Consider the following 16,958-nt stretch of genomic DNA (forward strand, 5'->3'; position numbering starts at 1 on the left):
CAGCAGCAACAGTGAGGGGGACTCAGGAGTGGGCATCCTGCTTGGCCAAGCCAGAGGATACCAGGGGCCCACCAAAGGAGTCCTCACCATGGCCTCTTCTGGTTTCTCCTGCTGGGCACTAGTGCCTAGCAAGTGCCTTCCTCTTTCCACTACCCACCGCCCCCACCTCCACCTCTCATCAGAAACTTTCATTCTGTGCAGTGATTGCCCCATTTACCTGATTGGGAAACCAGAGGCTGTGGCAACCCAGGAAGGGAGCAGCTGCCTCTGCATGGCCCTGGAAGCTGGCCAAAGCCTGGCTGCTATAAAAGGGAGCCGACACTCAGCTCTGCATGTCTTCTGTCAACTCTGTTTCAGGGAGACCTGGTAAGTAGGACTGCCTCAGTTGGCTCCATGCTTTGAGGCTGGGCCCCCACAGGAGAGAGGGCTGGAAGTGGAGCTGCCTTTTCTATGAGAGGGGAGAGAAATATCAGGGAGGTCTGGAGCTCAATCCAGAGCTCCTGGAGGAAGTTGGTGAGATAGGGATAGAGACGGAACAGTCCTCTGGCACTCTTGGTTGGGTGAGGGCACAGGGAGAGCTGGCAGGCACTGTGTGTGGACGCTCCCCCTCCCACAGCCCTTCCTTCCCATCAGCACAGCCATCCACTGGTTTACCTAAATGGTGCAGACCAGGACAAAGCCATCAGCTGGGGGTAATGAGTGTCCCCCTAGTCTTCACTCTGCTGGAGGCAGAGGCACCCTCCCCACCTTGGGATTCCCCATGGGTTCTGTGTTCCAGGTGGGGCAGATCCTTGGGCACCATGCTGACGGAACTGGAGACTGCTATAAACTGCCTCATTGACGTTTACCACAAATACTCCTTGGAGAAGGGGAATTACCATGCCCTCTACAGGGATGATTTGAAGAAATTGTTAGAGACAGAGTGTCCTCGGTACATGAAGGTGAGGAGGGGCTGGGTGTGGTCAGGGTTCTGCCTGGCTGATGAAGCCCTAGGCACTGGTCCTCCACACCACTCTATGTAGACAGCTGTGCCTCAGCTCTTGCCAAAGTCTTTACACTCTGTCCTCTTTCTCCTTCTTCTTTATAGAAAAAGGATGCAGACACCTGGTTCAAAGAGTTGGATGTCAATAGTGATGGTGCAATTAACTTTGAAGAGTTCCTCATACTGGTGATAAAGGTGGGTGTGGCAACCCATGAAGATATCCACCGAGAGTAGCAGAGCCCTGGGCCCTGGGGCTGGGCCCTGGACCTGTCCTTGCAAAATAATAAAGTAGTTGATACCTCAGGCCTCTTTTGGTGTCTTGCCTTTCTCTTGTGGGATGAGGTTCCTAGTGGGTGGAGGGACGGCTGGAAAACCCAAAGGAACTAAACCAAACCTCTATTGTCCCCACTTCCCGTCTCTCACAAACCTTCAGTGCTTTCCACTCATCTGGTTTCCTCCCCATGTTCTCCCCAAACTATTCTCATCTCATCTAATCCCATGGTCCAGAGAAATTAGTTCTAGGACTCAAGGATTCTGAAAAGCCCGTGATACTTGTAGCTGATGATTTTCTTAATTGTTCCCAAATGGGTGATATGGGAATAGAGTGATGTAGGGAAAACTCATCCTGCTTTCCAAACTAAAATTTAATATTGAGAAAAATATCTTAGATGTGACTCTTGAGAAATTAGGGAGGTAGTAGAAGTGTGTGTGTGTGTGTGTGTGTGAGAGAGAGAGAGAGAGAGAGACTGATTCTGTGTGTGGTGTGATGGTAGGTGGTTGTTCAGGGTCCTACATTAAGTAACACTAACAGTTCCCTTGTCCCACACTTGTAATTTCTCGTTGGAAATTTTTGAAGCTTTTCTTCTTGTTCTGCTCCCAGCCTCCCAATGTGATGAAATAATAAAGAAATGGACAGGGGCGCCTGGGTGGCTCGTTGGTTGAACGTCCGACTTCGGCTCAGGTCATGATCTCACAGTCTGTGGGTTCGAGCCCCGCATCGGGCTCTGTGCTGACAGCTCAGAGCCTGGAGCCTGCTTCCAATTCTGTGTCTCCCTCTCTCTCTGGCCCTCCCCTGCTCATGTTCTGTCTCTCTCTGTCACAAAAATAAATAAAAACATAAAAAAAAAAGAAATGGACAAATAGGCCAATGTATTCCTAAAACTCAACTCAAAGAATAGGGTGCTGCCCTGGAGGGGGGGCGGTGAATGCTCTGCTGATCAGAGAATATCTACAATAACCTCCCAACCATAACTCTGGATTTTCCAAGGGTCTGGTAAAATGGGAAGGCCAGCAATGAATGGGTGCCTTTCACCAGAACCCAACCCCAAGCTGAATTTCCAGGCTATGCCTTGGGAAATTTTCTTCTGTGTCCACTTAGGTGGTGGGGGAGTAGTATTAGTGATGGAGAAGGGGGTAGGGTGCTGCCATGAGAATCTGTAAGTCAGAGTTCTTAACTTGGTCTACTATGCGTCTCTGAAATATAATTGGAGCTGAAAGCATAATTTTGAGTGTTTGCATCAATAAGCACATTTCTCCATGGCTTTCATCAGATTCTTGAAAGGGCCCAAGACCCCTAAGAGGTTAAGAACACTTGTCTTAGCTGCTGGATTTTAGCAGTGAAGGCTGGACTGTTTCTATGATTGCTGCTGTTTGTGCGTGGTTGGACTCTGTGGGACGTGCGCTGCTCTCTCAAGCTCTCTCCAGCTGCCCACAGCCCTTCCAAGCTCTCTTTCTCTGGGAGCTGAGGGTGCACTGTGCTCTGGGACACGGAGGCTGGCTTGGGGTCCCTCTGCATGTGGGAGGCACTGAGTTGCTTCATAAACAGAGCAGGGACCCTTCAGCCCTCTCTGGGGTGATTGTGTGTCTCTGACCCCAGCAGCCTGGGCTGAAGAAGAACCCAACTCTGTGGAGGTCAGGTGGGGGAGAAGAGATTCTTTGAGAAGCCAGAAGACCTTTGTGTCCAAGGGGAGAAGAGAAGGTGGCCAATTCCCCCAGGATTTCAGGAGGAACAACACCCCCCTTCCACAACAAGATGCCACTCAGATTAACTGGCTTCTAATGCTGAAGATTATTTACTGCAGATCACTGGGCTTTTTGTTTGTAGCAAACTTTAATCACATAACAACACAAATGAGTAGGGAAAGGTTAGCTTAAACTTGTATCCATCAACCAAAGCTTTAATTACTAGTCAGCTTTATTATCAGCTAACATATTCGTAAAAATGGTTGGCGGCCAGGAGAAAATTAATACTGGGGCTTAAGGAGACCTTGTGTACTGTTGGTGGGAATGCAAACTGGTGCAGCCACTATGGAAACAGTATGGAAGTTCCTCTAAAGTTAGAAATAGAAATACCATGCAATCCAGTGATTCCACTACTGAGTATTTACCCAAAGAAAACTAAAACACTAATTAAAAAAGATATATGCATCTGTATGTTTATTGCAGCATTATTTACAATAGCCACAGTATGGAAGCAGCTCAAGTGTCCATCAATAGATGAATGGATAAAGACTAAGTGACACACACACACACACACACACACACACTGGAGTATTATTCAGCCATGAAAAAGAATGAGATCATGCCATTTGCAACAATATGGATGGATCTAGAGGGTATAATAAGTGGAATAAGTCAGACACAGAAATATATCATATGATTTCATTTATATGTGGATTCCAAAAAGCAAAACAAATGAATACACAAGAAAAAGAAACAGACCCATAAATACAGAGAACAAACTTGTGGTTGCCAGATGGGGATGGGCACAATAGGTGAAGGGGAGGGGACATTCAGGCTGCTAGTTATGGGATGAATAAGTAATGGTAATAAAAGCATGGGGAATACAGTCCATAGTATTATAGTAACATTGTATGGTGACAGATGGTGGCTACAGTTGTGAGCACAGCACAAATACAGAGATGTTGAATCACTACGTTGTACACCTGACACTAAAGTGACATTGTGTGTCAACTATACTTCAATGAAAAATTAATTACAAATAATAAAAGATTGGAATCCAAATGGGATGAAGGGATATATCATTGCACACTAAGATGGGTTTCTGCTGGGTAAGTGGGAAGGAAGGCTCAGGGACAAGGTTGCTTCCTTCTCAGGTCCTTGAAGGACAGCTTTATCCAACCCCAAAGCAAGTGGTTCCGCCTTGTCAGGAGTGCGAATGCTCTCTCTGCATTGCAGAAATGGAGATGATGTAGTTCTGAGAGGTACTTTGAAGGTGAATTGCTCGCCCAAACGTGGCCCAGGCAAAAGAAGATGGGACAGGTTTACAGGGTTCACCAAGCTCTACACCAGGATTCACTCAGCATTTAGGAAACATAATGGGAGAGTGCACAAAATGGGAGAGAAATTCGATTTGCCTCATGATCATCCACATTGGTGGTGGCAGTGGTGTGCATGTGTGTGTCTGAGTCAGGGTGGGGAAGACATATCCCAGTACCTTTAATTCGCTGTTAATGGATTGTTAGAATCTCTGTTAACGGATTCCTTGGACAGAAATTTACCATTATTAATCATTTGCATTTATCTGAAAGCCCAACGAGTCTGTTTTTCTAAGCCAGCTTGGTGAGAGCATGGGGAAGGTGGCCCAGAGTGCCCTTTGGAGTTTCACCATAAGTGATGGGCCACTGGTTGTGAAGAATCACATTGACACAGAGCTGTCAACAGTTGATACTGAGCTCATGGTTGGGCAGGGGAGGTGGCCCAGCTGGCACTGGCATCCTGGAGAAAGAGGTGGAGGTGATGGAGGCAGTCCTGGGAAGCTTATGACTAATAAGCAAATTGTGCCCATGACAGGAATCACTGGACAGAGTCAGACAGGGCTTGTAGCCCAGAGAAAGGTGATTTGGTTTCCTGTTTCCCCAGTGACAAAAGAAGAACAAGGTAGTGGGAAGTTGAGAAATAAGTTGTTTAGCAGGAAACCTCATGCAATGTTTGAGTCCACCAAGGAGACATTGGCTCACCGATTGAGGCAGATCCGGCCGCTGAGATTTCCGGGCTATAAGGGTGACCTGTCTGAAATCTGCTTCTCTACTCATGTTCTCCACCCAAGGCTCCTGACTTTAGCCAAATTCCTCATGTTTGTGACAAAATTCCTAAAGGGAGTGGAGAGGATCTGGAATTGGGCAGTTGGTTATCTAGCATCTGAACAAAAGAGATTATTCCAATGGAAAAGATTTCCCCATGCCTCCCTCCACTTGGGAGGGTCCAGATACTAGCCTTTTCTCTGGCCCCCTGATCTGGGGAATTCAGTCTAAATTAAAATGGGGTGAAGAGGGCATGGAAAGCTACCAACACTTACTGGGTTCCTGTTGGGTGTCAGTGTGAAGGGAAAAAGTCATCTTGAACCTGGAAAAGACAAAATGGTGGTTGCTGAAATCTTTGATCTCGTGCTAGAGTTTCTCTGAATAGAAGCAAGATCTTACTCCTTGTTAATCTTCCATCAACTGACACTTTTGGAAAATGTAACGTGGTCAGCACAGTATATTTGCTTAATGGATAAAGCTTGATGTGGTGCTATGATTTCATAGTCTAGTAGAGATGTTAAGCCCCTGTCATGGTTTTTCACCCCATTGAAAGTTGAGTCCTCTATCTAACTGAAGAGTCTTACTTAGGCATTCCTTTCCTGACTGTATATAATCTCCAATACTCTTCAAATCAGCTTTTAAAACTCTTTGCTGATTCTCTCATTAATGAATTAAAACAAGAATTTTGACATGCACCTGATATACTTGCTGATAATTGTGGTTTTCAGCACTAGACTTTATGATAGTTTATTTCATTCATGTCTTGTAACAACGTCTTGAGAGGTAATTACTAGTTCCATTTTACATATGAGGAGATTCAGAGAAGTTAAGAACATGACAAAACTTATTAACTTGGCAAGTGGCAGAGCTTGGATCCCTGAATATCTGCAGGGAAGAAACACTGGTTAAGACCCAGAAATGCTCTTTTCTAGTGGGCTTCCACCCTGAGATTGCAGAAGGCCAGCCTTTCCTCTGCTCTCTGGCCTCTTTGCTGCCAGGTCTCTGCTATCCAGGGTTGACACAGCAGGTGTCAGAATGAGCTTTTCACTTGGGCCCCTCTCCTTTGTCCAGGACATCACCAGGCATGCCTCAGGGCCTGAATTACCTGTTTTTTTTAAATTTTTAAGTTTTAAATTTTTTTATTTTCTGGTGTCAGCAATCCTCCAGACATCAACAATAGAATAAGAGGATTAGCATATTGATCTCCAGAAGCATTTAGGGGTTGTTCCACTGACAATTCTCCCTTCCTCCTGGGTTGGGTAGCCTTTTCCCCAGTCTTAGGGGCTGTGGAAGTTCCCATGTGAATAATTCTCTGATTTGCAAAATCACAGTCTGGACTGGCTGCTCAGGTCAGGGTGTAGACTTTCAGCAACTCTTTCCAATGATCTGTAGCCATCCTCCTTTCAGTGGACAGGAGCCTTTTCTTCTTTCTCCTTAATAGGCCTGATTAACAGCAGAAATCATGGAGTTATCCTGCAGCCAATACAGGATAAAATAACCAATACCCATACAGAGGCTCCTCATTGACCTAGTCCCAGCAAAGACTCCATCCATTTCAGCTTCCTCAGCATCTTGTTTAGCTATGGCACATTTTTTAACCCTGTGCTTTCCAGAGCAAAATATCTAACCAAAATAGTATGCTCTGGGTTTCTTTTCTGCTTTGGTTCTAGAATCCTCCGTGATTAAGTGCATCTATTAAGACTGAATCATTAATATCATACTTAATGGAAAAATATTAGACATTTCTTTCTTTTTAAAAATGTTTACTTTTTTATTTTGGGAGAGAGAGAGAGCGAGAGAGAGTGAGCATGTGCATGAGTGTGTGTGAGCAGGGGAGAGGCAGGGAGAGGGAGAAAGAGAATTCTGCTGCCAACACAGAGCCCAACCAGAGGCTTGATCTCAAAAACAGTGAGATCATGACCTGAGTCAAAATCAAGAGTTGGATGTTTAACTGACTGAGCCACCCATGCACCCCTAGACATTTTTCTTTAATGCCAGGAATAATACAGGATGCCCCATTACCACTGTATTGAATAATTGTATTGGAGGCCTTAGCCAGCATTATAAGACAAGAAAACATATATGAGAAGCAATGTGAACTCTGGAGGCACTGGAGGCATGAAGTAAATGAATACCTTGCAGAGCACTCCTGCTTATGCATTTCATTGCCTCCTTCATTTCTCCTTCTGAATAACGTTACTCTTGTAGAACTTTTAGTCATGTGCTCCAGCCAAGTTGGACTTAGTTCTTCTCCTGAGCCCATCAGTGTCATTACTGGAAAACACACTCACTTGCTGGTATGTTTTTGTTTTCTCTGCAGGCTAAAGAGCCTTTTCCCCAGCCTGCATTTGTAACTCCCAGGCTAGGAGCAGCATAGGTGGTGCCATACTCTAGAGCTCTGGAGACATTCTTACTCTTGAGTCCCCTCCTCTAGGAAAAGGTTCAGAAATTTAGAAATTCACAGTCTGAGGTTGTGACCTCAAAATTCATTTCTGATGCACCTCCCCTTTCTGTTATCTAACCTGGGTCTCACAGAGAATTAACTTTTCAACAAATTCAGAAAATGCTTTGCTTGTCTTCTTTTTCCTCCAGAGTATTTTGCCAAGCACTCTGTGCTGTCCAAGCGTTTGAAGGTATCTTGTAGGACTTCTTTAATCTCAGCCCACCCCAGCACTGGCATTTGATAGTCAATGTCACATTCATCTCCATAAACCAAACTTTTGACACGATTGCAGCTACTGTCTAAAAAAGCTGTTGGCTCCAATTCCAGGGGAGTCAATTGACCCATGAGACAGGTGGGAGTCTTCCCAGGAACTGCCACAGGTATGACTTGATGAATCAATGACAATGGTGTATTTTTAATTTTCCCACTTAGTTGCTCATGCTCCCACAACCCCCCTTTATAAAAAAATGTTTATTTGGCTATTTTGAGAGAGAGAGACAGAGCTAGCAAGGAGGGGCAGAGACCAAATGAGAGGGAGAGAATCCTAAGCAGGCTCCACACTGACAGCACAGAGCCTTATGCAAGGCTCAATCCCACAAGCCGTGAGATCATTGAAATCGAGAATTGGAGGCTTAACTGACCAAGCCACCCAGAAACCCCTCCCACCTCCCCTTTTAGGAGGATGCCTGGCATCTCCTTTTTGAACCAAGTGCTCACTCAGACCCATGGGGCTCTGGGATCAATTCTGCCCTCGTGACTGGTGGACAGACAGCAGCAGCCTCTTTTGAGGTTGCTTCTTTTTGCTTTAAGAGCTGGTGTTGTAGGTCAGTTTGCACAGTTCCATAGATGATATTTCTTTATCACCCTTCTGGGAAACCCTCTATAAAGCCCAGGCTTGGTGGTGCTCTTTGCTGGCAAACAAATTCTGTTCCTATTCTGATGATTCAGCATTGTTACCCAAAGCACACAGGAAGTTTGGAAGAGTTTCCTTCAGCAGCTCTTATTGTCCCTGTGTCTCCTTTGTCCCTGGCATTCCTCTCTCCCTTTCCTTCATGGTAATTTGACTTCAGGAAACTTTTCCAGCCTTAGGATCTGGATGGGGTAAATATCTTACCCCATATGTCTTGCCTCATATCACCAGGAGATTCCACTCCCTACCCCAAATTGACCAAAGACACTGCTGGCTAACTAAGTGTGCACTGGAGGTCAGAGGCCAGGCATCCCAACACCATTGCCCAACAGAGCAAAAGAAAACTGCTTCGAGGTAGCTCTTTGCCTTGCCTATTCTGAAAAAAATGTGCTGCAATTTTCTCATTAAAAAAATTCCCAGCTGGTCAAGCATCTGCTTATATCTGCTAATAGAGGGCCTCTGTTTTGAATCCTCCTTGTCATAAAATGTCTTTGCAGTCTTGTTAAAACCCAAACCCAAAGCCAAAAAGCAGTTAAAAAAACCATTTTTTGAACGTTTATTTATTTTTGAGACAGAGAGAAACAGAGCATGAATGGGGGAGTGTCAGAGGGAGAGGGAGACAGAATCTGAAACAGGCTCCAGGCTCTGAGCTGTCAGCACAGAGCCTGACGTGGGGCTCGAACTCACGGACTGCGAGATCACGACCTGAGCTGAAGTCGGAAGCTTAACTGACTGAGCCACCCAGGCACCCCACAAAAAGCAGTTTTATTGACATATTGTTCACATAACCACAGAATTCATCAATTTAAAGTGTTATGTGGCCCTTTTAAGAGAATAATCAGTTCCTTCCAAAATCTGTTCCCTAAGAGCCAGAAATGGAGTGCCTTGGGGTTCCTGGATGGCTCAGTTGGAATAGCATGTGACTCTTGATCTCAAGGTTGTGAGTTTGAGCCCCACATTGGGTGTAGAGACTACTAAAAAAAAAAAAGCTTAAAAAATGGTGTGCCTTACTGAAAAACAGTTCATAGTGAGAGTGTATTCTCCTGGGGACCCCAAGGAACTCTGCAAGGTTTCCTGCCATCTCCTGCAGGGCAGCAATTGCTTGTATTTACATACAACCCCCAACACCTGCCCTGTCTGGGCTCCCACTCAGTCTGGAGGAGTCTCTGATGGGCCCAGCTGCCTGGGGAGGGCGTGGATGACTCCTGGCACAGGCTTTGAGCTAGGAGTGTGGTGACTGGGACTCACACACGGTGCAAGTCTTCACCTACACCATCTCATCCACAGGGTTATGGACTTCCCCAGTTCTGGGGCTCTCACAGGCTGGGAAGGGATGCCCCTTGATCCCTGCTAAGGAAACCTTTTTTCTTTTCCTTGTTCTTTGCAGTAGGATACAGGCTGGGGGAGTGGACACCTCCACTGACTTCCTTTGGGGTGGCCATGTGACCTGAGTTTTCATTACCTTCCCCTAGTGTTTGTTTCTGCAGCTGGGTGCAGGAGTAGGTCCTCATATTAACTAAGCTTACTCCTTGTGTGAGGGGGAGCTCCACACACTCATCTTCTGTGCACATGAGCTTTAGTCTCTGGAATGCTAAAGAAAGAATGGGCTCATGGCACCAGAAAATGGCCACCTTCCCCACAGGTAAAGTGAAAGGGTGGTTGTTTTTGTTTTTTCAAGGCCCTTAGAGGTTGTCTCATAAACAGCCCCTTCTTGGACCTTCAGAGCTTTAGAAGTTCCAACTGGATTGATCTTCTGAGTGGAATGCAAGCCCCAGCTTGGTGCCCTGGCCTGAGCAGGAGCCTTAGCCACTTTCTTACATGAAGTGTGTCTCTCCTCTTTTCCCTCTTGCAACGGACCAGAGTCTTCTCCTCCCCGTCTGGGATTAGCCTCAGGAACTTCGGTAAGCTGGAATCCCTCAGTGCTGAGTACTTTGTGAAAAGTTGGCCCTACCATGACTGGGCCTGGTCCAGCCTGCCTTGTGCCCCATTAGGCTTTCTCCACATGAAGCCCATGAAGGTCCTGTGAGGTGACTTATGACCTTTCATTTCTCCTTTTCTCTGATGTCTGCCACTCTTACAATTTTCAGCCTTGTTCCCAATCCTGTCTAGAACTCCTGCTCCTGGGACAGTAATGTCAAGACCTGTCAACCACACTCCTTCCTGGCACCTCACTGGCCCCAACACCTGCCCTGGGGATTTTCTCGGAGTCACAAGGTGGCTTCATTCCTGGCAGTCCCGCCCACCCCACCCAGGCACTGTGGGACAGCCCCTCTCTTTTCCAGGAAGAGATTCAGCAGCTTAAGAAATTTGGTCTAAGATGCAGAAACTAAAAAATTACTCTTAAATATTTTTTAAAAATGTGTATTTATTTTTGAGAGAGAGAGCAAAAGAGTGTGAGTGAGGGAGGGGCAGAGAGAGAGGGAGACACAGAATCTGGAGCAGTCAGCACAGAGCCTGACATGGGGCTCAAATCCACAAACCGTGAGATGATGACCTGAGCTGAAGTCAGATGCTTAACCAACTGAGCCACCCAGGCACCCCTAAAAAATCACTTTTGAAGCACACCTGACCACTCTTGCTAGCTCATCTTGGGCTCTCAGATAATTAACTTCTGTAGCAAAACAACAATTCTTTATTTCCCTCCTCTGCTTTCTGGAATATTTTGCCAGTCAATAGATGCTTGTCCAGAGGACTAAAAGCATCCTATAGATTCACAGGTGCTTGTGTTTTATTTTGTTTTTTTAATGAACTTAGATGGTTCATATAGTCTTTTGTATGTCTCAAAATGATGTGGAATGTAATAGCAAAGAAAGGGAAAGAAAACCAAATAAAAGTAAGCATCCAGGAGGAGCTCTTCCAGCAGCCTCATCTGCTTTGAGCGGTGTCCTTGAAGGAAGCAGTGCCATTGTTGTTCAATGGATGTCAAGTTATAGTTACCCAAGATAAAGAATCTCTAGACACCTGCTGGCCCACAGTCAACAACAGGGCATTGTGTACTTGAACATTTCTTAAGAGGGTAGATCTAATGTTAAGTGTTTTACCGTGAAAACCAAAAAAACCCCCAAAACACCCAAAAAACAAAGAGACTCAAGGAAACTTTTGGAGGTGATAGATATGTCTCTTACCTTGATTGTGGTCATGGTGTCATGGGTGTGTGCATACATCTGACCTCATCAAACTTTACACATTAAGCATGTGCAGTTTTGGGGGTATCAAGTGTAACTTAGTAAAGGTGTAAAAAATAGAACTAATTTCACCTGAAAAAGAAAAAAAAAAGAAAGGCAGAATGGACCTTAGATAGACTCCACTACTTGATTTCCTACCAGGATCGCAACCTTGTCCCAACATAAGCCATTGAATTCTGGAGGAGCAAGGAAACTGTGATGCTGAGTAAGCTGAATTGGATCCCAAATTACAAATGTGACATAATCCAACCTTCAGGATAAAAATACAACCACATGTGTCTCCAGCTCCTGTCTAGTTTCTCCTCTTGTGGCTTCCCCTACCCTTGAAAGTCCAAACATCCTAGGGGCATCCTTATTCCATTGTCGGAACAGCTCTGCTTCCACATGCTGAGGGGACAGGAAGCTGGGGTCTCACTCAGTTGTCCCTGTACAGCAGATTCTCAGGGCTGTAAGGTGTGGCTGCTGAAGCCAGTAGTGTAGTTTTAGGGAGGAGCCTGGTACTGCAGTGGTGGCCTGGGCCCATATCCACACCTCCGTGGGGCCATGAGGGGCCCTGGAGCTCTGCTCCTTTCAGCTCATGTTGCCATGGTAACCGGGCTAACACAAAGAATGCAGGGGAGTCTGTGGTCACCAGACTTAAAGAGACTGCATTTTGGAGGCTTTGATAACCTCTCTTTCTCCTTTGATACTTTGGCTGTGGTCATCCTTGTCCAACCTGATACCTCTTTCTAACTGCTAATTTTGGAGATTGTGACAAGAAGATGGGGGCAAGGTATGGAGGTATTGGTGTCTCACTTCCTGAAAACCTGGGGATTCTTTTTGAAAATGGACCCAGTGATTAGCTTTGCATCTTAGGACCACTTAGGGAGAGGTCTCCCTCTCCTTAGCCTCCTTCCCCCATCAATGTAAAATATCTTCTCTACGTTGACATTCTGCTTGTCAAAACAGGATAAATCTGGAAACTTACTTGTTCAAACAACAACGAAAACACTAATTTGAAAAGATATATGCCACCCTATGTTTATTGCAGTCTTATTTACAATAGGAAAATATAGAAGCAACCTAAGTTTCCAGTGATAGATGAATGGATATTAATAAGATGTGATATATATTTACAATGAATATTATTCAGCCATAAAAAAGAACGAAATCTTGCGATTTGTGACAACAGTGATGGACCTAGAGGGTCTTAGGCCAAATGAAATAAGTCAAAGACAAATACCATAAGATTTCACTTGTATGTGAAATCTAAAAAACAAAGCAAGTGAACAAACAAACAAAAACAGTCTTATAAATACAGAGAAGAAACTGGTGTTACTAGAGTGGGGGTGGGGGTGGGGTGGGGGAAATAAGGGAAATAAGAGGTACAAACTTCCAGTTATAAAATAAGTCTGGGCCCTTGGGTGGCTCAGTTGGTTAAGTGTCCGACTTCGGCTCAGGTCATGATCTCACAGTTCGTGAGTTCGAGCCCCGCGTCAGGCTCTGTGCTGACAGCTCAGAGCCTGGAGCCTGCTTCGGATTCTGTGTCTCCCTCTCTCCCTGTGCCTCCCCCACTCATGCTCTGTCTCTCTCTTTCTCTCAAAAATAAGTAAACATTAAAAAAATAAAAAAAGATAAGTCACAGGAATGAAAAGTACAGCATAGGGAATGTTGTCACTAATATTCTAATAATGTCATATGGTCATAGATGGTAACTATGCTGACTGTGTTGAACACTGAGTAATGTATAGAATTTTGGGATCACTGTGTTGTACATCTGAAATGGTATATGACAGATACACTTCAATTAAAATTAAAAATTTGCAAGCTCCCACTCCTGATACCCAGTAGACAGCTGTGTGTGCAAAAGTATGAAGAGACAAATACCCAAAGTAGAAGTGTAAGGAAAAATGTTGTTTAATAAAAATAATTTCAAATTAAAAACAAAAAATAAGCAATGCTTCTGCTTCCCTGGCACTCTTGCCTCTGTCCCCGTCTTACCAGGGAGACTGCCCTGACTCTGACTCCCTCCATGGGGTGAGCACCATCCCCTGATTCCCCCTTGCCTGCCCAGCCAGTGGCTAGCAGATGCCAAGGTGAGGGAAATGTTTGCCAGGTTCCCCTCTTTCCTTGCCATTGCTCAGGGAATGGAGCTCATGTGAGGCTCTCTCCCATCTCCAGAGATGGAATCCCTTTAGGCCCAGTGTCTCGCCCCATCCCCACCCTTTATTTTTGTTATTTTTAATTTTTGAGAGGGAGAGAGGGAGAGAGGGAGAGAGGGAGAGAGGGAGAGAGGGAGAGAGAGGGAGAATCCCAAGCAGGCTCCACGCCCAGCACAGAGCCTGATGTGGGGCTTGATCCCATGACCTTGGGATCATGACTTGAGCCAAAATCAGGAGTCAGATGCTCAACCAACTGGGCCATCCAGGTGCTCTGGAGTTCATTTCCCCTCTCAGAGATGGTAGCTGCATGGAAAGTGCCTCATGAGGGCAAGGCACTTCTATTTATTACTTCTACCCAAAGCCAGTCTCTGGGCTGACTTGGGCTCCAAACCCAGCTTGGTGGCTGTCATCCTGCTCCTTCTGGTCACCCCACCTTAAACTGTGGGTGTGCTTCTTCCAACTTCTTGGGTGTGACTACAAGAGCCATTTGGGTTTCCATGAGTACTTTTTTGGGTAATTTTAAGTTTTGATATAATTTTAATTTTATGTAATTTATTTTCATAATTCTAAATTCACAGAAAAATTGCAAGTATATTATAAGAAACCCCCATACACACTTTCCTCAGATTTACCAGGTTGATTCACTGTTTATTTATATCACAAAATCTGAAATTGTCATAATGTGTTTTACAGGATGTTTCCATCAGAGCACTTCAAGTGTAGGTCAAAGAGTTCAAATTCATGTTTTCACTATTAGTTAAAATTTTCTCCCATTGTGCTAGGTTTTCCAACATTGTCAAAGCATTTTGACTGACTTTACAGAGGGAGTTGCAAAAGTGAGTTTGTATCAATCTGGCCTAATATTTTTTTGAAAAGTTTATTTCCTGTGTATTATGCTATTGCTTTTTGTACGTAAGTAACTCTAGATGAAGCAGTATTTGTAAAAAATTAATAGACTCAACTTTTTAGGGGAAGTTGTATGTTTACAGCAAAGTTGAGCAGGAAGTGCAGAGTTCCCATACACTCTCTCAACCCCCTCCTCCTCCAGTTCCTCCAGTTAACATCTTGCATTTGTGTTAGATTTCTTACAATTCAGGAGCCAATGTGGTGACACATTATTATTAACTAAAGTGCATAGTTGACCTTAGGGTTCACTCTGTGTACATTCTATGGGGTCGGACAGATGTATGATGACATGTCTGTACAATTGTATTATCATCTGCCTCAAACTATGCACAGAATAGTTTCCATGTTTTTCATCCTCCTTGGCTGCCCTGAGCATCAGCCTTCCTGTTCAGTCCTGCTCTTGAGGAGTTCCTGTTGAGTTGGCCAAGTCAGACACAGTCTTGGGAGGCCCCTGGGGCACCAAAGCCAGCACCAGGACACTCACAACAGAGCCAGAGGAAACATAACAGGGGCTTGGTCTTTTCCCCTTGGGGTTAATACTACCTTTTCACTGGGGCCCAGGTGGGAGGAGGGAGGAAGGTAAGACAGGTGAATTATTCTACATGCCAAGAACTGTGCCAAGTGCCTACTGTGTGTTGACTCCCTTGCCTTCCCTCAGGCATTGCTGGTGGCACAGATCTGGGCCTGTGCTTAGGCAGGTGGTAGGGAGGCTTCCTTGGAGTGGGGCTGGAGTGCAGACTGCTGTTGGGTCTCTTTGTCCTTCCTGCAGCCCCAGTGGCTGGGCCCTCAGAAGGCTGGACTGCACTGGATGATCCACATCCAAGTTAGGTAGGTACAAGGGAAAACAAATGTAAAGATCACACTTTACACTTTTGAAGCACTTTCTCACACATTTCCCTAGTTGAATCTTGTAACAACTCTGGCAATGGAAGAGGCAGTGAGATGGTTATGCAAATGAAGACACAGGCCCACAGAAGTCAAGAGCTCACACAGAGCTGTTCCCCAACACCTTTCCATAGCTTCCCATTGTGGCCTGCAAAGCAGCCCATCCCAGTGTGGAATCTGGGTCTCTAATCTTGGGGTGACTGGCGCTTAACAACTGCCACACTGCCCCAGACTCCTCAACCACCTCCCACCCTTGGCCCTATCTGCAGTGAACTCCCTGTGTTATTGTTTAGGAAGGTGTCTGAACCCAATTGTTTCCAAAGTCCAGGAGAGCAGCCACAGAAATTGTGCTCCTCTGTCCCTGAATCCAGCTTGGCACTTTCCACACAGTGATTTGGGGGTGGGGGTGGGGTGCAGGGAGGAAAGAATTTTTGAAAGAGCTAATCAAGAATTGACTGTTGGGGTACCTGGGTGGATCAGTGGGTTAAGTGTCTGACTCTTGATTTCAGCTCAGGTCACGATCTTGTTGTTCATGGCGTTTTGTGCTGACAGTGCAGAGCCTGCTTGGGATTCTTTCTCTCTCTTTCTCTGTTCCTCCCCCACTTGTGCTCTCTCTCAAAATAGATAAATAAATTTTGGGGCACCTGGGTGGTGCAGTTGGTTAAGCCTCTGACTCTTGTTCTCGGCTCAGGTCATGATCTCATGGTTGGTGAGCTGGAGCCCTACATCAGGCTCTGCGCTGATGATGTGGAGACTGCTTGGAATTCTGTCTTTCCTTCTCCGTACCCCTCCCTCACTTGTTCTCTCTCTCTCTCTCTCTGCCTCTAAATAAACCTAAAAAGCTTTTAAAATAAATAAATAAATAAATAAATAAATAAATCTTCAGAAAAAATTTGACTGTATGAGGCAAAAAACTGGAAGAAAAAGATCAGGGCCTTATATTTAAGATTGTGTAAATCTACCCCAAATTGTATTTTTACCAAAAGTATGAGTATGTATCATATTTTTATAACAAAAAATCATACTCTGATTTAGGGGAAAAATCACATCAATGACAAAGGTTTTGAAAGCAGACAAATTTGGGTTTGACACCTCCCCTCTCTAAACTCATTTTCTTCATCTGCAGAATGGGTGAGGACTTGGATAAAGCAGTATCTGGAATGACCAAAATGTGCTTACTTTTTAAAACATAGAGACTTAAGTTTTTAAGAACAGTTTTTTATTTATGGAAAAATTGAGAAGATACTGTAGACAGTTTTCAAATACCTGCACACAGTTCCCCGTGATTAATATCTTATAATACTATGATACATTTGTAACAATTGATGAAACTTTATTGATATATTATTATTAACTAAGTTCCATACTGTATTAAGATTCCCTTAGTTTTAAGCCAGTGCCCTTTCTCTGCTCCAGGACTACATGTTCACTTGATTGTTTTTATTATCATTATTGTTTTTGTT

The 16,958-nt window shown here is 44.9% G+C and overlaps 1 protein-coding gene across 1 annotated transcript; it reads left to right on the plus strand.

The window, feature by feature from the left end:
• The first annotated feature begins 221 nt into the window (after positions 1–221).
• S100A8 (S100 calcium binding protein A8) lies at positions 222–1,285 on the plus strand. Its single transcript, XM_047840775.1, has 3 exons — positions 222–366; positions 779–941; positions 1,088–1,285. Exons 1-3 carry the CDS (start codon positions 272–274, stop codon positions 1,214–1,216), a joined length of 387 nt encoding a protein of 128 aa, XP_047696731.1. The 5' UTR covers positions 222–271; the 3' UTR covers positions 1,217–1,285.
• The last annotated feature ends 15,673 nt before the right edge of the window (positions 1,286–16,958 follow it).

The sequence above is a fragment of the Prionailurus viverrinus genome, chromosome F1 (assembly GCF_022837055.1).
Source record: "Prionailurus viverrinus isolate Anna chromosome F1, UM_Priviv_1.0, whole genome shotgun sequence".
Lineage (NCBI taxonomy): Eukaryota > Metazoa > Chordata > Mammalia > Carnivora > Felidae > Prionailurus > Prionailurus viverrinus.

Coding starts and splice junctions, on each gene's coding strand:
- S100A8 (XM_047840775.1), top strand. CDS start 272: ATGGCCCTGGAAGCTGGCCAAAGCCTGGCTGCTATAAAAGGGAGCCGA. Junction 367..778: donor CTCTGTTTCAGGGAGACCTG/GTAAGTAGGACT, acceptor TCTGTGTTCCAG/GTGGGGCAGATCCTTGGGCA. Junction 942..1,087: donor AGTGTCCTCGGTACATGAAG/GTGAGGAGGGGC, acceptor TCTTCTTTATAG/AAAAAGGATGCAGACACCTG.